This window comes from Halichondria panicea, chromosome 14, assembly GCF_963675165.1.
Source record: "Halichondria panicea chromosome 14, odHalPani1.1, whole genome shotgun sequence".
NCBI classification, from domain to species: domain Eukaryota; kingdom Metazoa; phylum Porifera; class Demospongiae; order Suberitida; family Halichondriidae; genus Halichondria; species Halichondria panicea.
The window spans coordinates 1,812,382-1,835,789 of NC_087390.1; the positions used below are offsets into that span (position 1 = coordinate 1,812,382).

General features: G+C 41.7%; 2 protein-coding genes and 1 long non-coding RNA gene across 4 annotated transcripts in view; 2 read left to right on the forward strand and 1 right to left on the reverse strand.

Moving 5' to 3' along the window:
* The first annotated feature begins 1,773 nt into the window (after positions 1–1,773).
* Positions 1,774–23,408, forward strand: part of LOC135347428 (ubiquitin carboxyl-terminal hydrolase 40-like) — a 51,622-nt gene continuing 29,987 nt past the window's right edge. The window contains exons 1-15 of the mRNA XM_064545430.1: positions 1,774–1,906; positions 2,324–2,394; positions 2,648–2,761; positions 3,064–3,189; positions 15,353–15,538; positions 15,836–15,922; positions 16,085–16,267; positions 16,541–16,678; positions 16,812–16,880; positions 17,049–17,136; positions 17,294–17,401; positions 17,597–17,702; positions 18,268–18,419; positions 18,642–18,723; positions 19,120–19,216. Coding sequence (XP_064401500.1) covers positions 1,825–1,906; positions 2,324–2,394; positions 2,648–2,761; positions 3,064–3,189; positions 15,353–15,538; positions 15,836–15,922; positions 16,085–16,267; positions 16,541–16,678; positions 16,812–16,880; positions 17,049–17,136; positions 17,294–17,401; positions 17,597–17,702; positions 18,268–18,419; positions 18,642–18,723; positions 19,120–19,216 — 1,689 coding nt within the window. The 5' untranslated portion in view covers positions 1,774–1,824. The remainder of the gene's footprint in view (positions 1,907–2,323; positions 2,395–2,647; positions 2,762–3,063; positions 3,190–15,352; positions 15,539–15,835; positions 15,923–16,084; positions 16,268–16,540; positions 16,679–16,811; positions 16,881–17,048; positions 17,137–17,293; positions 17,402–17,596; positions 17,703–18,267; positions 18,420–18,641; positions 18,724–19,119; positions 19,217–23,408) is intronic.
* Positions 10,002–13,658, forward strand: LOC135347437 (uncharacterized). 2 transcript variants are annotated; one of them, XR_010398377.1, is made up of 4 exons: positions 10,002–10,860; positions 12,608–12,690; positions 12,904–12,983; positions 13,186–13,658. It is a non-coding gene; the product is annotated as an uncharacterized LOC135347437 (long non-coding RNA). The 2 variants fall into 2 exon arrangements; XR_010398376.1 differs by having other exon boundaries at positions 13,200–13,658.
* LOC135347431 (TNF receptor-associated factor 5-like) lies at positions 10,919–12,424 on the reverse strand. The gene has a single exon (XM_064545433.1). It carries the CDS (start codon positions 12,389–12,391, stop codon positions 10,997–10,999), a length of 1,395 nt encoding a protein of 464 aa, XP_064401503.1. The 5' UTR covers positions 12,392–12,424; the 3' UTR covers positions 10,919–10,996.

The following is a 23,408-nucleotide window of genomic DNA, read 5'->3' on the forward strand; positions in this document are numbered from 1 at the left end:
TAGTCTATAGAGTTTGTGATCATAAATTTTTGTAATATGTATTGAACTTTGCAGATATGAGTATGATATCGCCATCAACACACTTCAACTTATCATTCATTTCTCACTGGAGTTTGTGCTGGCCAACGGAGCACTGCAGAGAATTGACGAGGTAGGTGTGGTTTGTTATGTTACGGAAATATATAATTATGTAGTTGTACAGTGGAAACCCTAAGTGAATCTTTAAATAGAGGCACCTCTAGTAAAAATCTTACGAGCACCCCAGTGCATAATGCCTCGAGGCAAGTTTGCTTTGGTCAAAAAGTAGATAAGAGAAGAAGTAAAGATGATCTTCAAGGTAAAAGTATAGAGCTATAGCTATGATCATAGAACTTTAGTGTTATGCATGTACATGTACTGTACATGTACATGTATATATATATATGTCATTGTGATAACATAGTGCTTTTCCTGTCAATGAATAATAATAAAAAGGAACGGATCTGCATAGAGGTCAGAATTTACAATGACTGCTACATTTACAGCTCTTTTCACTCTAATGGTAGCTAAACCAATAGGTAGCGCTTTAGTGCAAGGCAAACTCATTACATACATTTTGTGCGAACAGATGGTACTTGCTATAATTATACGAACGATTCTGAAGAGACTGCAACAGCCTCGAGGCATAATCAGGACACTCAACCAAGTCCCAACTCAATAGAAGCATATAGAAATTAAACTTTTAAATTATGTAGGAGACCACTGTCAACAAACATGTCCATATCGACATTCACTGCGTGCGTACACATACTTTGTGAGACCTACATTTTACCATTTATTATTATAGTGGTGCATTATTATATTTGCCGAAAAATGCGAATCAGGTGAGGATCACCAAATAGAAAAGTTGCAAAGACTTCTGGTATTGCGTGATCACTTATGATTGATATTTGACAGCTCAGCATTGGCTTTAATTTAGATAGATTATGTATATTTTTCATCATAATTTATTTAAGCAAATGTGGATCAAATTATCTACCCAATAATTATACTGCCATGCTGCAGCAAGCCCAGCCCTTCCCCTACTCCCAAGGCAACTCCAGTCCCTCCCCACAAGGCTCCATCACCACCACTATCACTCAAGGTTGCTTCTGCCCCTCTCAATCTGGATCTATAGCAGTCTGAAGGATCTCTACTCTATAATTATAAGAACAGATTTTATAATAGTCTAAGGAACAATTTATTTTGTGCAAACAGTTGTATAGTTTAGCAGGCTAGCAGGTAGAGTCAGCAATAATTTTTAGTGAAAAGACTTGAAGTTTATCTAGCAACGTTTCTCGGACCTTTGTACGTGGGTGTAATGGCTTGTTGTCATAGTTACTTATCTGAGATGAGGGGGCGACTGACTATAAACAGTAGCCACAAAGATGAATTTTGTTAACCTCTGCACCATTATTATGCATGAGAGAGACTCTAAATTAGCTACCGCTAGCTAGCTAGCTATAGCCATGCTGCCGTACTATTAAACTGACCAGCTATTCATTGGCTCCAGCTATATTAAAGAAACTATAAAGACATAAGACAAGTATAATATAATATAAGCAGAGGGCAGCTCAGTAAGTCTGATGTGGATCATTGATCTACTATTGTACAATTCCTACAGGGTTGTGTCCATTGCCGACCGATAGTCGACTACCCACCTGATCTCACCCCACACACACACAATGCTTGAGGGTCTGTTTGACGAGGAGACTGTCGAGTATGATGCAAAGTCTGCCACGGCAGGGGGTAACGAGAGCTCACGAGTGCCCCGCCCACCCACCCCCCGGAACAACACGAGGCTGCATGTGTGGTCTCAGTAACCTTGGTGCCACCTGCTACCTCAACTCATTGTTACAGACTCTGCATTTCACTCCAGAGTTGAGAGGTGAGCCAGTTTTTATCCTGTTCATAAAAGTTGAGTTTTATAAGTACTGAAGCAATGGGAATTAGCTAGGTGACTTGTGTACATAACTCTATGGATGGTAGTATCCAGTTTACTGTTGAGAGTGAATGAACACGACTGAATGCAAGTGAAGGTCATGATGTGACTGAGTGGGCGAGTGGTTGAAGAGCCACGGCTAGGGGAATGGAAGTTGATGCTTGTTTTGTGATTCCTAAAAGTTAACTGTGTTTAGTCATACAGCAGCTCTATAAAATTGTGTCAAGGTGGTGTGTGTTGGTTGGCAAGTGGGCAGATTTCAGTGTTATTGGTTCTCACCTCATGTGTCAGTATCTGTTAGCTCAACAAGTAATGTGCTCTCAATGAACACCACCATTAATGAATCTACCCACTGTACTGCAGAGGAACTATTCAAACTGACTGAGACAGAGTTGGGCATCTTCTCCACTCAGGAGGGAGCAGACAACTCCACGGTAACCAGGAGCACTATAATTATTAACTATTTGCAGTTGTCTAGGAAAAATTAACGCCCTATATAGTGGAACACACACTTTATACAGTGTTTTACGGATGTGGCCTTTGTTGAGAAGTTCTACACGAACTATTCATTTGGGACCTGTGGGCTTTTGTTCAGAGGGTGGTCGTTAAGAGAGGTTCCATTGTAGTTTGATTATTGTCATGGCTGCCCTCTGGCTGTTTAGCACATCTCTGTCTGTCTGTGCTCAGGTGCGAGTGATTCCTGTCCAGCTGCAGAAGTTGTTTGCCAATCTCCTTCTGCTCAACCAGCAGAGTTGCAGTGTGGACGCTCTCACAAACAGCTTTGGTTGGAGCAACAGTGAGGTATGTGGTTAATGCAATAACAGCATGAATATTGAATATGAAGTAGGGAGCATTGTTTGTAGAGCAGTGCTGATCCACTGTACAACTATACATCACCGAGGGTTACAAGTGGTACAGCCTTATAACACTCTAAATCTTGCTTTCACAATAATATTATTAGTGCATTATAATTATTAGTTGTTAACGTACGTATTATAAACAGAAGGTGTATGCCCTAGCTTTGGTAATGTATAGTAATTTCTCCCACTCTCAATCGAGCCACTCACCACTCGCTTCCCCACTGTCTCTCCCTCCATTCTCAGGAGTTCCAGCAGCACGATGTGCAGGAGTTGAATCGGATACTGTTCAGTGCCATCGAGTCCTCTTTACTGGGCACCTCAGGAGAGCAGCTCATCTCTAAGCTCTATCATGGTGTCTTTGTGCAACAGGTAAGTAAGTGAGTGTTATAGATATTGCAATGTACACAATTAGAACTGGCTAAGTAACAGAATCCTCTATCCTCCACACTTTCCCTTTCTTCCCCACTACCCCCTACTCCCTTTCTGAAGGTACAGCAATCTATTTTCCTAACTTCAATTACCCTCTCCTTCCGTCAGATAATCTGTCAGGTGTGTGGCCGTGTGAGTGAAAGGGAACAAGAATACCTAGACCTGGCCGTAGCCCTCTCCACTAGCCCCACTTTGGAGGGGGTGCTCCAGGAGTCGTACATCGAACAGGAGTTGCTGGAGGGAGCCAACCAATATCGTTGTGAGAAGTGTGGCAAGCTCGTCGACGCTAAGAGGGTGAGAGTTGCACTCTTAAATGACAAACTACTCGTTCACTGTTGCCATAGTGATGTGCCCAGAATTTTGAAGTGGTGGCTATTATCATTTTTTGCCTAACCTGTGGTAAACTATATACTATAGGCCTAGAAGGTGGTTAGTACCAACCACCACCGACCAGTGTAGGCACATCACTGTAGTCTGTTAGAAGAAATTGTGAAGAATATTACAACATTGCTATATATGCCTCAGGGCTGCAAGATTCGGCAGCTGCCACAGATCCTCACGATAGCCCTCCTAAGGTTTCTCTATGACTACGAGAAGGGTGAGAGATACAAGGTAAGAAACTGGTAGTAGTACAATGTTTGAGCTACTTACTTAAGACCGCAAATTGCGTAGTTGCTATGTATGGGAAAAGAAACGTTTTACGTGTGCTTATAACTTGGCTGACCGTACAATAGACACATTTCAAGTATTCCAAACTATAACCTCCAGGACACTAGCAAATTCAAGTTCCCACTTGAGTTGGAAATGGCCCTCTACTGTGAGGATGGCTCTGTGGGGGGTAGCAGTGTGTACGAGCTGTTCTCGGTGGTCATTCACAGTGGCAGCACTCACTCCGGACACTACACTGCCTACATTCGGGACATTGATGGACTTGGAACTTGGGCTTCCCCCGTGAGTCAACCTTATCTCTGTAGACTGTCCATACATGTACTTTATTATATTATGCCTTTAGTACTTCTACATTCTCATTCGGTGGTTTCATATTCTTGACAATGTTAGGGAGTACCTGTTGGTACAGTAAGAGTATAATTGTACAGGGAATGCCTATATAAAGGGGCACAACGTTTTGGCCATTATTATACTGAGTTGAAGAGTTGTTTTGTACTTACTCATTTGAGACCTGGATACCTGGCTTTTATATCACAGCTAGTTGACCCCTCTTCAGTGGTGGAAGAGTTACATTAATTGTAGCTACACATATTACTCCACCCCCTCCCCTCCCAGGACGAGGAAGTGGTCCAGTTGCCACGGGACCCGGCCTCTGGTAGTGTGGACCTCATTGACTTTGATAACCCTGCCGACCTCATGTTGGAGCTACTCAAACATTGTGGAGGGTCTGCCACCATCTCCAAGCTCACTAAGGTGTGTGGGGGGTCACAACGGTGTGTGGTGGGTTAATTTACTGAACAATCGTAGTGTGTAATGTATATAATTGTTAGGGAGCTTTATAGCACATGCACTGTTTTGATGGAAATTATCTGTTTGCAGGCTCTACAGGACAAGACTGGAGTGACGTGGAACAAGAGGTTCAAGAAGCAGTTTGGCCCCATTACAAAGGTGAGGTCACTTCTCCAGGGTAGCTACAGTATGACTGTAAACTTAACTTACTTCGATACCTAAGCTGATCAAAGTATTATTGTGCATTTGGTTGCCAAATATGTGTGATTTAAAATGTGTTATCAAATTGCCATTTTGTGATATAGAACTATTAACTACTCCCCCACACACGCACAGTTCCTGGGTAGCTGTCCCGACTTGTTCTCAGTCAATGAATCTAACCTAGTGTCACTGGGTGGAGCCAACAAGACAAGGTGTGGGGTGGGGTATGAATCAAGTGATTGGTAAAGATCATTAATGCAACAAAATACATTACGGTGATTACATGCATTACGGTGATTACATGCATTACGATGATTACACCCATTACTGTAATTACATACATTATGGTGATTACACCCATTACAGTGATTACACCCATTACACACTTATTACAGTGATTAGTTATTAGTAAAACCAGTAGGTTTTACATAGGATTGGCAGTGGGTTTACCCGTGTTTAGCAATATTTCAATTATTTTGACTCATGTTCAAACTGTTCTATCTCTGCAGGGAAAGGCCACATCAAGAAACTTGCTAGACAGATAGTTTATTTAGCCTTTTCTCTCTTTGTATCTCTCATTTCATAATCCATGAACATTTTAATGAATGAATATTGTCATTTTAAAAATTGTACTATTTCTACGTTTCACCGCTCTTTGTCTGACTGACTAAGCAAGTAAGTAAGTGAGTAAGTAAGTTTCTTGCCCAGCATTTGCTCCAAGTACAGCCATCTCCAGGACATTCTACACAGGATTTCCAAACGACTACAACCTGGATTAAAAAGCGCTTCTTTAGATTTGCGATTGCTTCCACAAGGCAGATGACCTCTCAGTCTCTATTTCTCTTACCTAGACAATTCCGCCATCTTTAATGACTCAGCAATTGCGTTGTGGCCAATAATTAATAATAGATAGGCGTGGCTAATAAACCGTGCCTAAAATCAGTGCAGTGCTTTTCCAGAGCCTGAGGTGTTGCTTTTCTTCACACTGTTCAGCTCTAGCTCCCTTTCTCTGACAGGCATGCTATATGCACTGGCTAGATATCATGCTCTTAATGGCTGTCATTTAATACTGATTCACAAATTCAACATATCAAGCAATATTACTCATTACTATAATTAGTATAGCTAATTATTAGTCCAGAGATATTCGAGAAGATATCTGATTAGTCCTGTCTTCTCTTCTTGAACTTCTGTACTGCCTCTTGACTTTCCACTTTTATGCATGTCATGATACGTAAACTGTACTGAAAAAGAAAGGGAATCCAGGGGCGGATCCAGGATTTAAGGAAGGGGGGTTCTTATAGTAATTCTTGTCCGCGCAAAAAGTTCACTCGGTGCGCAGCGCCGAAATTTTTGTGACCACGCCCCTTTTAAAGTACCACGCCCACTAATTAACCCTCATGTTCTCCCTCATGATTTATAAACACAGGAGAGATGGTTGTGACTGGAGGAGAGATAGTAGTGGTCCCCAGTGGAAAGACAGCCGGTGGTGGCTGGTGAAGAGGAGACTTGGCTATATATAGACTTGTAGAACTTGACCATCAATATATTATTGATTTTATAGCAATTATACATGTAAGTATGCAGTGTCATGCACTCTCCCTTACCTGAAACTTTCCTCTTCTTACACCAGGAGTCAAGGATTCATGGCTAGATATAATAATCGCTTGACCACAGTGCAAATCAATGTGGCTGCAGTAGCCAGCCCCACCCTCTTGTTATGTAGACTCGCAAGCCACTCCCTTTTCTCTGATTGGACGGGGGCGGGAGAAAAGGGACTGGTGACTCTGGGACACATTTTGTGTCTCTACCAGAATTTGGGTAGAGATTATTCATTGATTTTTCCACGTGATCCAAAAATTGCGTGAGGTTAAGTAGAATTGCGTAGCCTGCAAAAGTGATCGCGGGCTTCTTAGCTACAGTTTAAGAATGGATGCTAGTGCTAGAAAAGAGAAGATGATGGAGTAATAACATCATCAGGCATTCAGCTAGGATATAGTCATCTAAGACACCAGCAGAGATTAGCTTGTTTTAGTTTTACGTGATGAGAACTGGCAGCCGAAAGTCATTGGTTGCCTAAAGCTTTTAATAACCTGTACAATACAAGACAGATAATGGCAGACGGCAGCAGTTGAATTGAGAGTAGTCAGACTTGTACAAGCTGTCTTAAATCGCTGCCACTCCTCGGTTTAAAGAAGGACTGCCAAGATTTCTACGTTCATCAGCTGTTCCATGCTAATCCACAAGTTGTGGCACAACAGACACTGGTACAAGGATCTATAAAATCAAAAGGCTGGCTAGATAGATCTGTATACTTGTCTTCTGTGTCTTTAGCTTTTAACGCATCAGAATAAATTGGATAATTTGCACGTGACATTAATATTTAATAGCATTCCTGATTTACATAAGCTGTAGCCCAGAGTCACCAGTCCCTTTTCTCCCGCCCCCGTCCAATCAGAGAAAAGGGAGTGGCTTGCGAGTCTACTTGTTATGTAGAGAGAACCAGCCCCACCCTTTTATTATGCAAAGAGAACCAGCCCCACCCTTTTATTAAGCAGAGAGGACGTACTTTGTACGACTTTGTCACGACAGTACTGTACAGTTAGCTAGCTAGCTAATATATACTAGCTGGAAGGGTAGTTCGTACGAACCCAACGAACTACCTCTGGATCCGCCCCTGGGAATCCGACTAGAAAAACATTTGCAATGTGAAAAATTGCTAGGATTGGCCAGGGGAACCACAAAAAAGCGTGGAAACAAGAAATCAGACGAGAGCATAACTCCAATCCGTTACAACGTCATGAACATGTACAATACATAGTATATAGACTGTGTTCCAGATCCATCTACCAGCTTCCATCCACCACAGCAGGCCACCAGTATGTCCGTGCATGTTACTACACATGGATGGACTGTGTGTACCTGTGCTCAACACTGCATGTGTTAATTCATCACAAATCATCATGATTATAATTATACCCGCACAATTTTGTGACAGGCTCTGGGAAAACAGACCAATTGGCGCAAGCTATAATTTTTGCGATCTATATACCAGATGATAGAGCAAAGAATTGCCTACGCATTGATATGCTTAGTTTGCACATAACTCGTTCCATGCCTGAGTTATGCGCGTTGGAAACTCGAAGTTATAAAACAGCAGTATTGAGAAACGCCCACTCAAAGATTGCTAAATTGGGAAAAGTAAGGTAATGGTGCCTGCTTAGACAAGCGCTTTGGTGGAACGAGTTGGATTCAGAGCATCAGATTTTGCAGAGAGGTAGTAGAAACACTGTAGATAACCATAAGCCAAGAAAAAAATTTATGAGATTATATACTGTAGTCTATAAATCTGGCTATTGCTCAAAACCAATATCTGCTCCAATTGGTCTGTTTTCCCAGAGCCTGTCACAAATGGATGTATAATAAATATATAGGGATTGGTCATCACCCCCACCAGTAAAAATTGCGTGGTATATTGACCGGGAAAACTTGGAAAACTACCAGTACATGTGATTGACATTGTAACGGATTGGAGTTATGCTCTCGTCTGATTTCTTGTTTCCACACTTTTTTGTGATTCCCCTGGCCAATCCTAGCAATTTTTCGGCACTACTGAGCCAATATATCCCATGTGCGCAGGAGTGAGCTGTGTAACAACTGCATTCCTTGTGCATTTCTTTCGTGTACACATCACTCCTTTTATAGGACAACTAGTTTCAACTACTTGTGGTCGGCTGTGGAATGCACCAGACGCATGAAAAAAGTTTTCTGCCTACCACTGAATCTGTTAACAGTGTTATACTATAAAAGGGACCATTTCAGGTTACTGGGTGGAGGATTGGCTTTAGGTAACTTCAGCCATACTATGCCAGTATCTAGATAGTGGCACAGTTCAAGGCTTGACCTTAGCCTCGATCCCAGGCCGAGTTTTCGCTTTTATAACGGTTAGGCGAACAACTCCTGGTACTAGTTGTCTGCGCATGCGTCAGTCGTTCGTCAGATTCTGACGAATGGATATTCTCGTTCACTTTCGTGACATTTATATTCGTGTACTATCGTGTACTAGAAGTCAGTTCCCGTTTTATCATTATTGGAATCGATTGGAATCGATTGGAATGGCTCTTAGCTGAAGCTTCTCTCTTCTCTGAAGCTTATTCTGAAGACTGAACAACAAGGGAAGAGGTATAAAGCTTTGTCAAGCTTGTTAAGGTCAGATATTTTTGTGTGGGCCCTATGGCCGGCTATGCTATCAAGTCTTGTTCATGTTTGGCAAGAATGTAGGTAGACTATAGTTTCATCATTAATATGGTGGATCAAGTGAAGAGTGTGAGCTAGAGAACTTGGTGCTGCCATCATCAGCTCGTCGACAATGACACTATAACCGAGAAATTTCTACACGTATTTAAAATGTCTACTTCTCTGTACAGGAGCAATGGCTAATATCCAGCTGTCCCAACAGTGCTCCTCTTGGCTATACTAACGGACGAGACTGGACAGTTTGAGGTAAGGGTTTAACCGTCTTTGGTTTCTTTTAATATTGTCCTATACTCACAGACACAGGACTGGAGTATGACCTGCTCATTCGAGCGTTGCTGGGTAGCTCAGAGACATCAAGAGAATCTACGTTTTCTCAAGCAATGAGTTACGAGTTGGGGCCTAGAATCAGAGAAGTCCAGCAGCCTGCTAAATCTTTTTGAAACGTAATTTGAAGGCATTCAATCATCCTGAAGTTTCCCTGGGTCACTGTAATTGTGCTGCAGCACAACTGGCAACTCCCCAGGCCTTTGTGAAGCAGCTCCCTATGTGCATCTTTTGTGTACTCACTCTGTGCATTTTCTGTGTAGAAATTTCAATTATTGATTTATTAAATATTTTTGCCGACCACAAATATACAATGAAAATTTGACACATGCGCAGACAACTAGTACCAGGCCCAGTTGTTCGCCTAACCGTTATAAAAGCGAAAACTCGGCCTGGGATCGCTTTTATAACGGTTAGGCTTGACCTGTGCCATATGGCAGATATTGGCACAGTGTTTCCTTTGATCTGCCCACTCAAAATGCAACAACACCTATTACGGTGATTACACGATTCATGACAACATTACATTGACATCACTGCTTTCTCCTAGTGCTTTCACTTTCTAGATACAGTATACATCAATAAAAAGTTCCCGTTCCATTTCTAAAAACGCACGTTTAAACGGTAGCGTTAAAACGCGACCAATTTCTCATTATAAATTAAAACGGTGACGTCATCATGAAAAATTTAAATTACTTACACAATGATACTATACTGTATAATTTGTAGTACAATGAGCTAGCTAGCTAGCTAGCTATTATAAAGTACGCAGCCATGCAGTCAGACATACTGGAAAAGAGACAATGGTCTTCAAAAACGGTCATTCCAGGTCACAAATAACTTGCATGGAGGGCAACTTAGTCTTGGGGCTGATGCGAGACCGAGAACAACTGGGGAAACGGTACACTGTTGCAAAATAGCATCTATAAGCTATAACTAAGAGGATTAAAGCGCTAGATATACTGTAGTACACAAGCTAGCTAGCTAGCTACTGCTACACTGTACGCACGATCACAAGTTAACGAATCTGCTTACTCAGCAATTTTTCTGCACATGCGTGAAAACGGTAGCGTTTTGCATAATACAATGCGTTCATTATGCGTTTTGTTTTATGCGTTTAAACGGGAACGGTGCGTTTTACGCAAACGGAACGGGAACTTTTTATTAATGGGTACTGTACACTTTACATGAGCCCACTACCACATTATTTCCCACCAAACAACGATCATAATGACTACAGTTTCTCGAGCCCCCTTCAGCAACATCTCCAACGAAGAAAATGAGGCACGTGCACCAACCACAGTACCAATGAAGAAAAGCTGTCAACCTTTGGCTCCACTGCCAGTAGAAGAGCCTATCCTTGAAGAACAGGTTAAACAGTCTTTCTTTCTATTTACTAACCAGGCCTCTGTGCAGACGTTAATTACACTCACAATCAAAATTGATAATTAACTTTTAAAATCTGCTAAGATACAGTCACGGTATAGTTCCCAACATTGTGTACTATTTAGAGAGCCTTCACTTTCATAAACAGTCTGAACTTGAGATAGTCGTCTTTGAGGTACTGAGTGTTTGTGTCAGCACAGTAACCTAGGCGATCCAGGGGGAAGAATTTGCATGAGTCGCCAAAATATGTTGCTTTCCCCTTCAAAATTTTTGTTTCCGATCCTATGTTGTGTCCATGGTCACCCAGCTGGTTGAGCATCTGTAGGATAGCTACACCTTCTGTTTTGCTATCATCATGGTCTTTATAGATGCAGACTGACAAATGTGTTCCGGTACCAGATCCAACACCTTTTGTAAACGCTTTGAATGAGAACTGCCACCCTTGTGTAGTAAACCCTCCACTATCCCAGCGTCCATTGATGGGTTTTGTTTGTTGTTTTGTAAACTCAGTGAGAGTAAACTCGTGGCAAGAAAATCCATTTAGCAATAACAAATCATTCTGTATCTTCATTGTGTTGGCTTCCATCGTGGTCTTTAGGTCACTGACCTTTGTGTCAAGGTTTCTAGCTTGTTGCTCTAGATCTTGGAAGTTGGTATTGACTTTAGCATCAAGATTTTCCAATTTGGTAGCAACTTTTGCGTCCAATTGTTGAATCTTGGTATCAATGGTATTGCCCTGTTCCTTCACCTGTTTCACATATTTCTGCAAGTCGACTATTTGTTGGTCTTTCTCCTTCATTTTCTGGTGTAGCTCTCTCGTTAGTTGCAGGTTGATGAGGGTGGCTGTCAGGAGGTGGTGTTGGGCACTCTCTGTCATGTGACCCACCAGATCTCTTCGAGAAACCTTCACGTCACATCCAGCTCCAACAAACTCACACTCCACAAGTTGTAGGGGGCACTCCAGCAGGTGGCTATCAGCTTGGCAGCGAGGGACGATACCGATCTCACATTGGTTGGGACAAGGCAGGGGGTAGTTGTCACAGCAAGGGGTGTGGTCATTTGTTCCAATATCGTGGGTGGACACAAAGTCGCAATATTGGCAATTCCAGGGACGTTTTGGACAAGAGGTGGTGTGGTGGTTCAAGTCCCCCAGTTCCCCCGTCCACTCACACCCACTCTTTTTGTGGGGACAACGAACATTTAATTTGTTGATTGTGTTTCGTTTGAAGAACTTGTCTTTCAGTGTTTTAAAGGGAGCGTTGTTACACATAGGACAAGGCTTGTCATCTCTGATGATCCTTTGAGCAGCTTTCTCTGAGATGTGCTGTCCACAGCAGTCGGTTTGATGTGGCTCCACCAGAATCTCAAGAGTAACTGGACAGTACAAGTCCTTGTCAGGTTGTTCAACAAGGTCGTAGTCAGGTTCAGCTGGCTGGGTGATCTGTTCTGGGGGGTGGGTAGCAGCTGGTTCTTGGTTCCTCACTGAGTTAGAACAGTCACTGTTACTGGTAGCCATATTTAGGCTGGGTTAGTTTGTAAACAGCCACTCCCTCAGTTTATCTGTGGTGTGTGTGGTAAAAATAATCATTGCTCTGCATGCTCTGTGTATAACAATATACATTGTCTTTGTATCTGTACCCAATCGCCCTAAATGGCAACAAACAGTATATTCATCCATTAGCACTATAAACCATGCTAATTATCTGTTCCATCTTTCCCCTATTACACGTAGACTACGTCAGAAACTGTCGTCAGAGTCAAATGACAACAAAGGTTGCCTATACACAGTGCTGCACCAAGAAAAGGAACTATACAGTAAGTCAGTGAAGTGATACTGTAGTAAATAATTCAGTTAGTCTCGAGGCTGGGCACGCTCTGCCCAATTTGTCTTGCTAAGAGGCTGGAATTCGAGATTACATTTCAGTGTACATGCTGTATGTAATACGCTTATTTCCACTTTTTTCACCAAATACGTATTATGATATCCCAACAAATTTATCCCCCTCTGTTCTAAATGCCCCCATGCAGGACTACTATATATATATACAGTGGTGTTCAACCTGTGTGTGAGGTTACCTGGAGAGAGGGGATATGGACCACACACTGAGGTAATGGTGGCTCTGTAGTGGTAATATTTAATTTGGTGCCATAACTTACACAGAAACGATGTATTATACTGTTCTCACAAATTTATTGGATCTACTACACGTATTTACGTATGATTGTGCGAAATGTGTACCCACTATATACATTGTATTCCCATACCCGTAACCATGCACTATTTCCATTCCAATTTCACATATAATCCAGTGGTTAAAATCCAGACCCATCCGTGGATGAAGATGCCTACTCTCTCACTGACATCACTATTCAAGAGACGGGGAAAAAACTACCCACAAGACCACCTCAACTAAATACACAGGAGCTAAGCAAGGAGCGTCTTCCAGGAAGTAAGAATAATCGTCTGGCCGCAAAGAAACTACAAAAGCAAATGTGGATCAGATCATCTACCCAATAATTATACTGACACGCTGCAGCAAGCCCAGCCCCTCCCCTGCTCCCAACGCAACTCCATTCCCTCCCCACAAGGCTCCATCACCACCACTATCACTCAAGGTTGCTACTGCCCCTCTCAATCTGGATCTATAGCAGTCTGAAGGATCTCTACTCTATATAAGAACAGATTTTATGATAGTCTAAGGAACAGTTTGTGTGAACAGTTGTATAGTTTAGCAGGCTAGCAGGTAGAGTCAGCAATCAATGTTCAATTTTAGTTGGAAGTTTCAAGTATCTAGCAACATTTCTCGGGACCTTTATACGTGGGTGTAATGGCTTGTTGTCATAGTTACTTATCTGAGATGAGGGGGTGACTGACTATAAACAGTAGCCACAAAAATGAATTTCTTTAACCTCTGCACCATTATTTAATATGAGAGAGACTCTAAAATTAGCTAGCTATAGCCGCGGCCAAGCTATATTAAAGAAACTATAAAGACATAAGACAAGTATAATATATAAGCAGAGGGCAGCTCAGTAAGTCTGATGTGGATCATTGATCTACTATTGTACAATTCCTACAGGGTTGTGTCCATTGCCGACCGATAGTCGACTACCCACCTGATCTCACCACACACACACACAATGCTTGAGGGTCTGTTTGACGAGGAGACTGTCGAGTACGATGCAAAGTCTGCAGGGGGTAACGAGAGCTCACGAGTGCCCCGCCCACCCACCCCCCGGAACAACACGAGGCTGTGTGGTCTCAGTAACCTTGGTGCCACCTGCTACCTCAACTCACTGTTACAGACTCTGCATTTTACTCCAGAGTTGAGAGGTAGGCAAATTTGTATCCTGTTCATAAAAGTTGAGTTTTATAAGTACTGAAGCGATGGGAATTAGCTACATAGGTGACTCGTGTACATGACTCTATTGGATGGTAGTATCCATGCAGTTTAGTTAGTCTTAGTGAATGAACATGACTGAATGCAAGTTTCTTTCGGGACAGGGGTGCTAGATCTACATCTGGGACAGTCTCGGCTAATTCGGGACAGTTGGCAGAGACTGGTATATGCACAGCTTGCTTGTAGATAGATCTAATACTTTTTTTAAAATTGTGATCATTTTCCTGTTCACAAAATTGATATGCTGAATTTTTTGTCCGTAAATGATCCAGCAAATGTGGCAAGTGGGCAGATTTCAGTGTTATTAGTTCTCACCTCATGTGTCAGTGTCTGTTAGCTCAACAAGTAATGTGCTCTCAATGAACACCACCATTAATGAATCTACCCACTGTACTGCAGAGGAACTATTCAAACTGACTGAGACAGAGTTGGGCATCTTCTCCACTCAGGAGGGAGCAGACAACTCCATGGTAACCAGGAGCACTATAATTATTAACTATTTGCAGTTGTCTAGGAAAAATTAACGCCCTATATAGTGGAACACACTTTATACAGTGTTTTACAGATGTGGCCTTTGTTGAGAAGTTCTACACAAACTGCTCATTTGGGACCTGTGGGCTTTTGTTCAGAGGGTGGTTGGTTCCATTGTAGTTTGATTGTTGTCATGGCTGCCCTCTGGCTGTTTAGCACATCTATATAATCTCTGTCTGTGCTCAGGTGCGAGTGATTCCTGTCCAGCTGCAGAAGTTGTTTGCCAATCTCCTGCTGCTCAACCAGCAGAGTTGCAGTGTGGACGCTCTCACAAACAGCTTTGGTTGGAGCAACAGTGAGGTATGTGGTTAATGCAGTAACAGCATGAATATTGAATATGAAGTAGGGAGCATTGTTTGTAGAGCAGTGCTGATCCACTGTACAACTATACATCACCGAGGGTTACAAGTGGTACAGCCTTATAACACTCCAAATCTTGCTTTCACAATTAGAACTGGCCAACATAATCCACTTTCCCTTCTTCCCCAATATCCCCCACTCCCGCAATCCATCTTTAACTTCAATTCCCCCTCCCTCTCCGTCAGATAATCTGTCAGGTATGTGGTCGTGTGAGTGAAAGGGAACAAGAATACCTAGACCTGGCCGTGGCCCTCTCCACTAGCCCCTCTTTGGAGGGGGTGCTCCAGGAATCGTACATCGAACAGGAGTTGCTGGAGGGAGCCAACCAATATCGTTGTGAGAAGTGTGGCAAGCTCGTCGACGCTAAGAGGGTGAGAGTTGCACTCTTAAATGACAGACTACTCGTTTACTCTTGCCATAGTGATGTGCATTTTCAAAGTGGTGATTTTTTGCCTAGCCTGTGGTAAACTTGTATAGGCCTAGAAGGTGGTTAGTACCGACCAGTGTGGGCACATCCCTGTAGTCTGAAAGACTTATAGAAGGCGCTACAGTTGTGAAGAAATTGCCATACAACTAAAAGCCTGTACAGCTTAATGAAAGTGATAATTATGTTATACAACGATGCTATAATGCACCATTGCTCTACATGTGTTTCATACACTTCTCAGGGCTGCAAGATTCGGCAGCTGCCACAGATTCTCACGATAGCCCTCCTCAGGTTTCTCTATGACTACGAGAAGGGTGAGAGATATAAGGTAAGAAACTGATAGTAGTACAATGTTTGAGATATTTACTTAAAACCACAAATTGCATAATCGCTATGTATGAGAAAAGAAACGTTTTACGTACGTGTGCTTATAACTTGGCTGACCGTACAATAGACACCTTTCAAGTATTCCAAGCTATAATTCCTCCAGGACACTAGCAAATTCAAGTTCCCACTTGAGTTGGACATGGCCCCCTACTGTGAGAATGGCTCGGTGGGGGGTAGCAGTGTGTACGAGCTGTTCTCGGTGGTCATTCACAGTGGCAGCACTCACTCCGGACACTACACTGCCTACATTCGGGACATTGATGGACTTGGAACTTGGGCTTCCCCCGTGAGTCAACCTAAATTCTCATTCGGTGGTTTCATATTCTTGACAATGTTAGGGAGTACCTGTTACAGTAAGAGTACAATTGTACAGGGAATGCCTATATAAAGGGGCACAACGTTTTGGCCATTATTATACAGAGTTGAAGAGTTGTTTTGTACATGCTCATTTTAGACCTGGATGCCTGGCTTTTATATCACAGTTGACCCCTCTTCAGTGGTGGAAGAGTTCCATTAATTGTAGTTTTACACATACTACTCCACCCCCTCCCCTTCCCAGGACGAGGAAGTGGTCCAGTTGCCACGGGACCCGGCCTCTGGTAGTGTGGACCTCATCGACTTTGATAATCCTGCTGACCTCATGCTGGAGCTCCTCAAACAATGTGGGGGGTCTTCCACCATCTCCAAGCTCACAAAGGTGTGTGGGGGGTAGGGTTAATTTACTGAACAACCGTAGTGTGTTATGTTGGTGTATGTTAGGATATATGAATTCTGTTAGCAGTTTTATAGCACATGCATTGTTTGCTTTGATGGAAATTATCTGTACGCAGGCTCTACAGGACAAGACTGGAGTGACGTGGAATAAGAGGTTCAAGAAGCAGTTTGGGCCCATTACAAAGGTGTGGTCACTTCCCCAGGGTAGCTATAGTATGACTGTAAACTTAACTTACTTCGATCCATTATTGTGTATTTATTTGCCAAATATGTGTGATTTTCAATTATTATAAATGTGATATCAAAGTTGCCATTTTATGATATAATTATTAACTACTCCCCCACACACACAGTTCCTGGGTAGCTGTCCTGACTTGTTCTCAGTCAATGAATCTAACCTAGTGTCACTGGGTGGAGCCAACAAGACAGACACACAACAAGGTGTGGTGTGGGGTATGAATCAAGTGATTGGTAAAGATCATTAATGCAACAAAATGACATTGACTCTTAGAGCCACGTACGACTGTGTTTCATTAGGGGAATTTATGGATGGATGGATGGCTTAATGAATCTTTTTCTAATTGTCTCTTGCACACAGCTTCCTCTGGTGACAAGTCAGGGGGCAGTCCCCTTATTGTGAGGGTCAATGTAGAGCAGGCCGTCAATGCTGGGGGTGGGGAGGAGGCGGAGTCACAAGGTACAGCAGGTGACTATCATGCATCTCAAGTTACCCTTCCCTTCGTTTTTGATTTTTTTCTATAATGGCGAGAGATTTTCAACTACACCCCCCTTCGTTAAATCAATGGTTTGGAACCACTTGTTTTTTGTAGTCTTAGCATCTTGTTGTACAAACTTGACATTCCTGAAATGTAGTATCCATTTCTTCACTTCTTTCTCCCAGTCTCGACTGAAGGTGGCAGCGTTGGTGCAGTGAGGGGTGGAGCTAGCGAGGGTGGCCAAGACAAGAAGAATGGTGGGGAAGGGAAGAAAAAACCTGTGAAGAAAGAGTAAGTTAGGCTTCTTAGTGTACTATAATAATTATCGTCAAGTTTTAGAAAAATGGCATGGAGGGAGAAGTACCGTATTTACTTGATTAAACACCCTCCTTGAATAAACGCCCATCTCGTTTAAACTCCCAGGGTAAAAGCTCTGTCTTTGTCAATAAACGCCCATCTTAAATAATTGCCCATATATGGGGTGTGGCACTGTGGGTGGAGCTGAAATAGCAAATGGAACCCAGTTGCAAGCATGGCAGCATAGAATAATGATACTTTTTATGATGCATCAATGGCAGAGAGAGAGATACCGACACAGAGGGCACTCCTATGACTTAAATTTAAGCTGAGACAGCAGCCCAAAAAGAGCACAATAACTGCTGCTGTGCAAGAGTTTTAGAGCAGACATAACAATAAACGCCCTCCTGGATTAAACGCCCCCTCTAAAGACTTCGATCTGGAATAAACGCCCGGGCGTTTAATCAAGTAAATACAGTACATGTAAAGGGTGTGTTGTATGTGTCAAACCTTTAATACCAGATCATGTACTTTATGGCCTGCCCCCTCCCCCTCACAGGTCCCCTCCGGCCCAAGGGCAGTGCTGGTTTGAGTTCAACGACACCCATGTATCTCCCATCATGGCCAAACAGATGGAGAAGATGTACCAGGGCAAGCAGAGCGCTTACATGCTCTTCTACAGGAAGAAGGACATGCAAAGACCACCTCAAGGTATAGGGACTGCTGTGGTTTGCATATCATTATGTTCCCTCTAGAGGTATAATTATACATGTACGTAGGTGCACAGTTTTTCTGGTTTAGAAATGTATTATAGTTGTCCTACATGTAGCCTATATGTTTTTGAGCATTGTAAATAACCAGGGTGATCAGTATAAACTGTGTATGCATGTGTATACGTCCCTGTACATAATTATGCTCTTTCACACTTCACAGCGCTAGGCAACAAATTGTTTGGTGTTCCTGAGATATTTCAAGTGGAGGTGGCCCGGGCTAACACAATACTGGACCAGGAGAGGTGAGGGTAGTGAGGGTGTGGCCAACCACACCTCTTCACGAGTTGACTCAATATAGATATACACTGTGTCGTATGTTAGGAGTGTCATGTATTACGTATGTGTAATGGCCAGTCTGCTTGTTTCGGGTCATAGTAAAGATAGAGCTTGTGAATAGTAGAGAGAGAGACAGAGAAAACTATCTGTGTGGTTGCAGTTGTATGTGTATTTATGCCAGGTTACCTAAAGGCACAGGTGCTCCTTGAATTCATTTAAGTGCATGGTCAAACTAATTGTTATTGTGCTTCCACGTACGTATAATTATGCTCTCTATCCTATAGAGTAAATGAATTATTCAGTGATTAGTCTAAGAGATTTTTATTGTGGCCATACATTTTTGTATTAATTAAACTTTTCAGGTATGAGTATGACATCGCCATCAACACACTTCAACTTATCATTCATTTCTCACTGGAGTTTGTGCTGGCCAACGGAGCACTGCAAAGAATTGACGAGGTGGGTTTGGTTTATAATTACATACCTGTACAGTGGCTTTAAATAGAAGCACCTCTATTAAAAATCTCACAAGCACCACAGTGCTTAAGTTTGCTTCGGTCAAAAAGTAGATAAGAGAAAAAGTAGAGACTCATATGATCTTCACGATAGAAGTGTAGAGCTATGATCACAGAACTTTAGTGATACATGTATATATATGACATTGTGCTTTTCCTGTCAATGATTAAAAAAAGGGACAGATATGCATAGAGGTCAGAGTTCACAATAACTGCACATTTACAGCTCTCTTCCATGGTAGCTTTATAACCAATAGGTAGCGCTTTAGTGCAAGGCAAACTCACTACATACATTTTGTGCGAACAGATGGTACTTGCTATAATTATACAAACGATTCTGAAGAGACTGCAACAGCCTCGAGGCATAATCAGGACACTCAACCAAGGTCCAAATCAATAGAAGCATATAGAAATTAAACCCTTAAATTATGTAGGACACCACCGTCAACAAAATGTCCATATCCTAAATTTAGACATTCACTGCGTGCATACATGCACATACTCTGCAACATGATTGTTAAATTAAAAATCGCCAATTATATATAATTATATACAGTACCCATCAATAAAAGTTCCCATTCTGTTTGCGTAAAACACACCGTTCTTGTTTAAATGCATCAAAAAAACGCCCAATAAACGCATTGTAATATGCAAAACGCTACCGTTTTCACGCATGTGCAGAAAATTGCTGAGTAAGCAGATTCGTTAATTTGTGATCGTGTGTACAGTGTAGCTACATGTAGGTAGCTTGTGTACTACAGTATAGCTGATTGTCTAGCGTTTTAATCCTTTTAGTTAGCCTTTTTAGTGCACCGTTTATCCCGTTGTTCTTGGTCTCGCATCAGCCCCAAGACTAAGTTGCCCTCCGTACAAGTTATCTGTGACCTGGAATGACCGTTTTTGAAGACCATTGTCTCTTTTCCAGTGCTGTATCAGTATGTCTGACTGTCTGCGTACTTTATAATAGCTAGCTCATTTGTACGGTATCATTGTGTAATTTTTCATAATGACGTCACCGTTTTAATTTATAATGAGGGAAGTGGTTGGTCGATGCAATCGGTTTAACGCTACCGTTTATACGTGCGTTTTAAGAAACAGAACGGGAACTTTTTATTGATGGGTACTGTACTTCAATTCCTTCCAAATACACCTGCTGAGTATAATAATATTATTTACTATACCTCTGACATTCACTGTATGAATGGTATATAGAGCTGGGTGTTTGTTTTAACAAGGAGAGCGTTTTATTATGAGCATTTTATCCACAGCAAATGTTATTTGATCGATACAATGCATGTTGTATGTAACACGAACGTGAGGTGGACATGTACTGCTAATGTTTGTTTTCATTATTTGCATTCATGTAAACAGTTTATCAAGGGACACTTATTGTTTGATGAGTTTTAACGAATAGTACAAATACTGAAACCTACTCACTTTTAATAGCAACGTGATTCATGGCCATTTAGGGATTGTAGTTATGTTCCACTATTATTACATGTATGAACCAACATTTTAGATAATTGCACAAGTGTGTGTCCGTGCAAGAGAATAGTTCACTCAGAAATGCAATAGAAACTGTTGGCACTAGATATTTTCTGCTAGCTATAGTACCTAGTTACAGTATAGTGTATAGCAACCATTCCTATACATGCATGCATGTGTGTATGTGTTCAATGAGACAAACGAACTCTACGAATGGAGGCAGCCCTCTGGTATCAAGGAATGGCTGCAGGTGCAAGTACAGAGTGAGGTGGTTCTATTCCAAGGGAGCCTTTCTCGTTCTGGTCTGGGTTATGTTGTTGACTATGGCCTGTCTATCAGTGTCTCACGTGTTACATGTGTTTCGTCAACGATCTGTTGTCGATTTTGTAATTCCAAAATGGGTATTTGCTATCCCAGTTGTGTTTGGTTTGTTGGGAGCTGTTTTCTCAGGATGGCTAGCCGACGCTAAGCTGGGGAACTACAAAGTGATGAAATACAGTTTTGTACTGTTATTCTTCCTTTGTTTGCTTTTTAGTGCATTCACCCTAGTTCCTGACATTACACATTACGTGTATGTTACGAGTGTCTTGTATTGCATAGGCGGGAGTCTGTTTCTAGTAGTTGTAGTAGCATGCTTTGTTACCTCACTACAACTAGGCCTGGATCAGATGCCTGATGCTTCATCTTCCAATATCACTAGTTTTATTGCCTGGTTCGTATTCAGTATCTATGCTGGTGTTTGGATCCCTTATGTTGTCAATTTGCTAATTACATTAGATATAACTTTGTGCAGCAGTCAATCACCATACTGGGTTATCCAACTGTACAGTTTGCTGCCACCATTGTGTATGAGTGTTGTTCTTATCTTTGACTTTCTCCTAGCTAAGAAATGGCTTGTAATTGAGCCAAAGTCACCTCAATCCCTCAAAACCATCTACCGTGTTCTCAAGTTTGCAGCTAAGCACAAAGCTCCCCTCAATCGCAGTGCTCTCACATACTGGGAGGAAGACGTACCTTCAAGAATGGACCTAGGAAAGTCGAGATACGGTGGACCATTCACTACAGAGCAAGTTGAAGATGTGAAGACCATCTTACGTTTGTTACCCCTCTGCTTAACGCTATGGCTTCTCTGGTGCTCACTTGCACTCTTTCATCCACCATCTTATGCTATTTTTTATTCTCCTGACTGGAATTGTTACGTTTCAAGGCTTCTGCCCTTGTTCACATATCACTTTTACTGGTGTGGAATGGTTTGGACTGTCTTTTATGAGTTTGTGCTATACCCAGTGATACGTAACAAACTTCCCAGCATTATTAGAAGAATTGGGACAATTTCTCTCCTTATCACGGTTGTCAGTATTGTGTTTCTAATTCTGAAACTACTACAAAACAATTACGGTGATTTAGTTGAAATCAAGTATGTTACAATCGTCTTTAATTCAATTTCTAGAGGATTGCTCACAATGTTGCTTTTTAGCGCCATGATGGAATTAGTTTGTGCTCAAGCTCCATACAACATGAGAGGATTGTTTGAAGGGTGTATGGTGTTGGTGTTGTTATCATCTCTTAGTATTGGCACAATTTCTCCATCGAACATCACCCTAACAATGTGTGGGGTTGGAGTAGGTATCAGTCTGCTGGGATTCATCCTGTACTGCCTCCTGGCTCGCTGGTACAAGAGGAGAGTTAGAGACGAGGACTACAATGCACACAGAGTGGTGGAGGAGGTCTATGATCGATACTTGTCAGCTCAGCATTGATTGAATTTAGTTTCGTTATACTGTCATTTTGTTGATCATGCATGCATGTTCAGAACAATGGTCGTGTTTTAGCTATACGTTGATGTAACCATGCAATTTGTATTGGTAAGTGTTTGCACACATAATCAGTTACTCATTCTTTTACAGTGTTATACATGCAAGTTGTCAATGGATACCAGTCTTTTCAGCTTGTAGCACCTCTTATAGTCAGGACTTAACCATGCAAGTCCCAATTAACTCACATAGAAATTAACCCCTTGAAATAAGGACACCCTCGATATTCTGTCCATACATGTATATAATTATAATTACAGTGAAACCTCTAAATTTAGGACCTATATATTATATAGGTCCTAAATTTAGAGGTTTCACTGTACTCATAGACGAACGAGCATATATATAGCGGTGTATATTTGGTGAATCCGGTGAGGATTGCCTATGTTTCCTAGTAATGCGTGATCAATAGAATGCCATGCAGCATGATCTTCAAATTAGAAATAGCCATTCAGCCATGATTATAATGCTTGCCAAATACACCGTAAATTACTTTTTTTTATCTGTCAGTTTCATTTTTCCATTGTATTCACTGTATTTGGTTTGTTTTTGACACGAGCTTAACTTTCTACCATACAGATATGTACCAATAACTTTTGTTTTTTATTTGCACAAACGTATACATATTATTTTTGATTCCATCATTCTTCGGTATGCAGTATAATTATGCAAACAAATTGTCAATAGACACTCATTGTTTGATGATGTTTGTGTTTGTATAGTTTGTATAGTACAATAATTGTTATACTTATAGATCTGTAACTTATGATTGATGGCATGTACAAATACTGAGACTGACTCATGATCATTTAGGGGACGGTCCACTATGTTGTTGGT

Coding starts and splice junctions, on each gene's coding strand:
- LOC135347431 (XM_064545433.1), bottom strand. CDS start 12,391: ATGGCTACCAGTAACAGTGACTGTTCTAACTCAGTGAGGAACCAAGAA.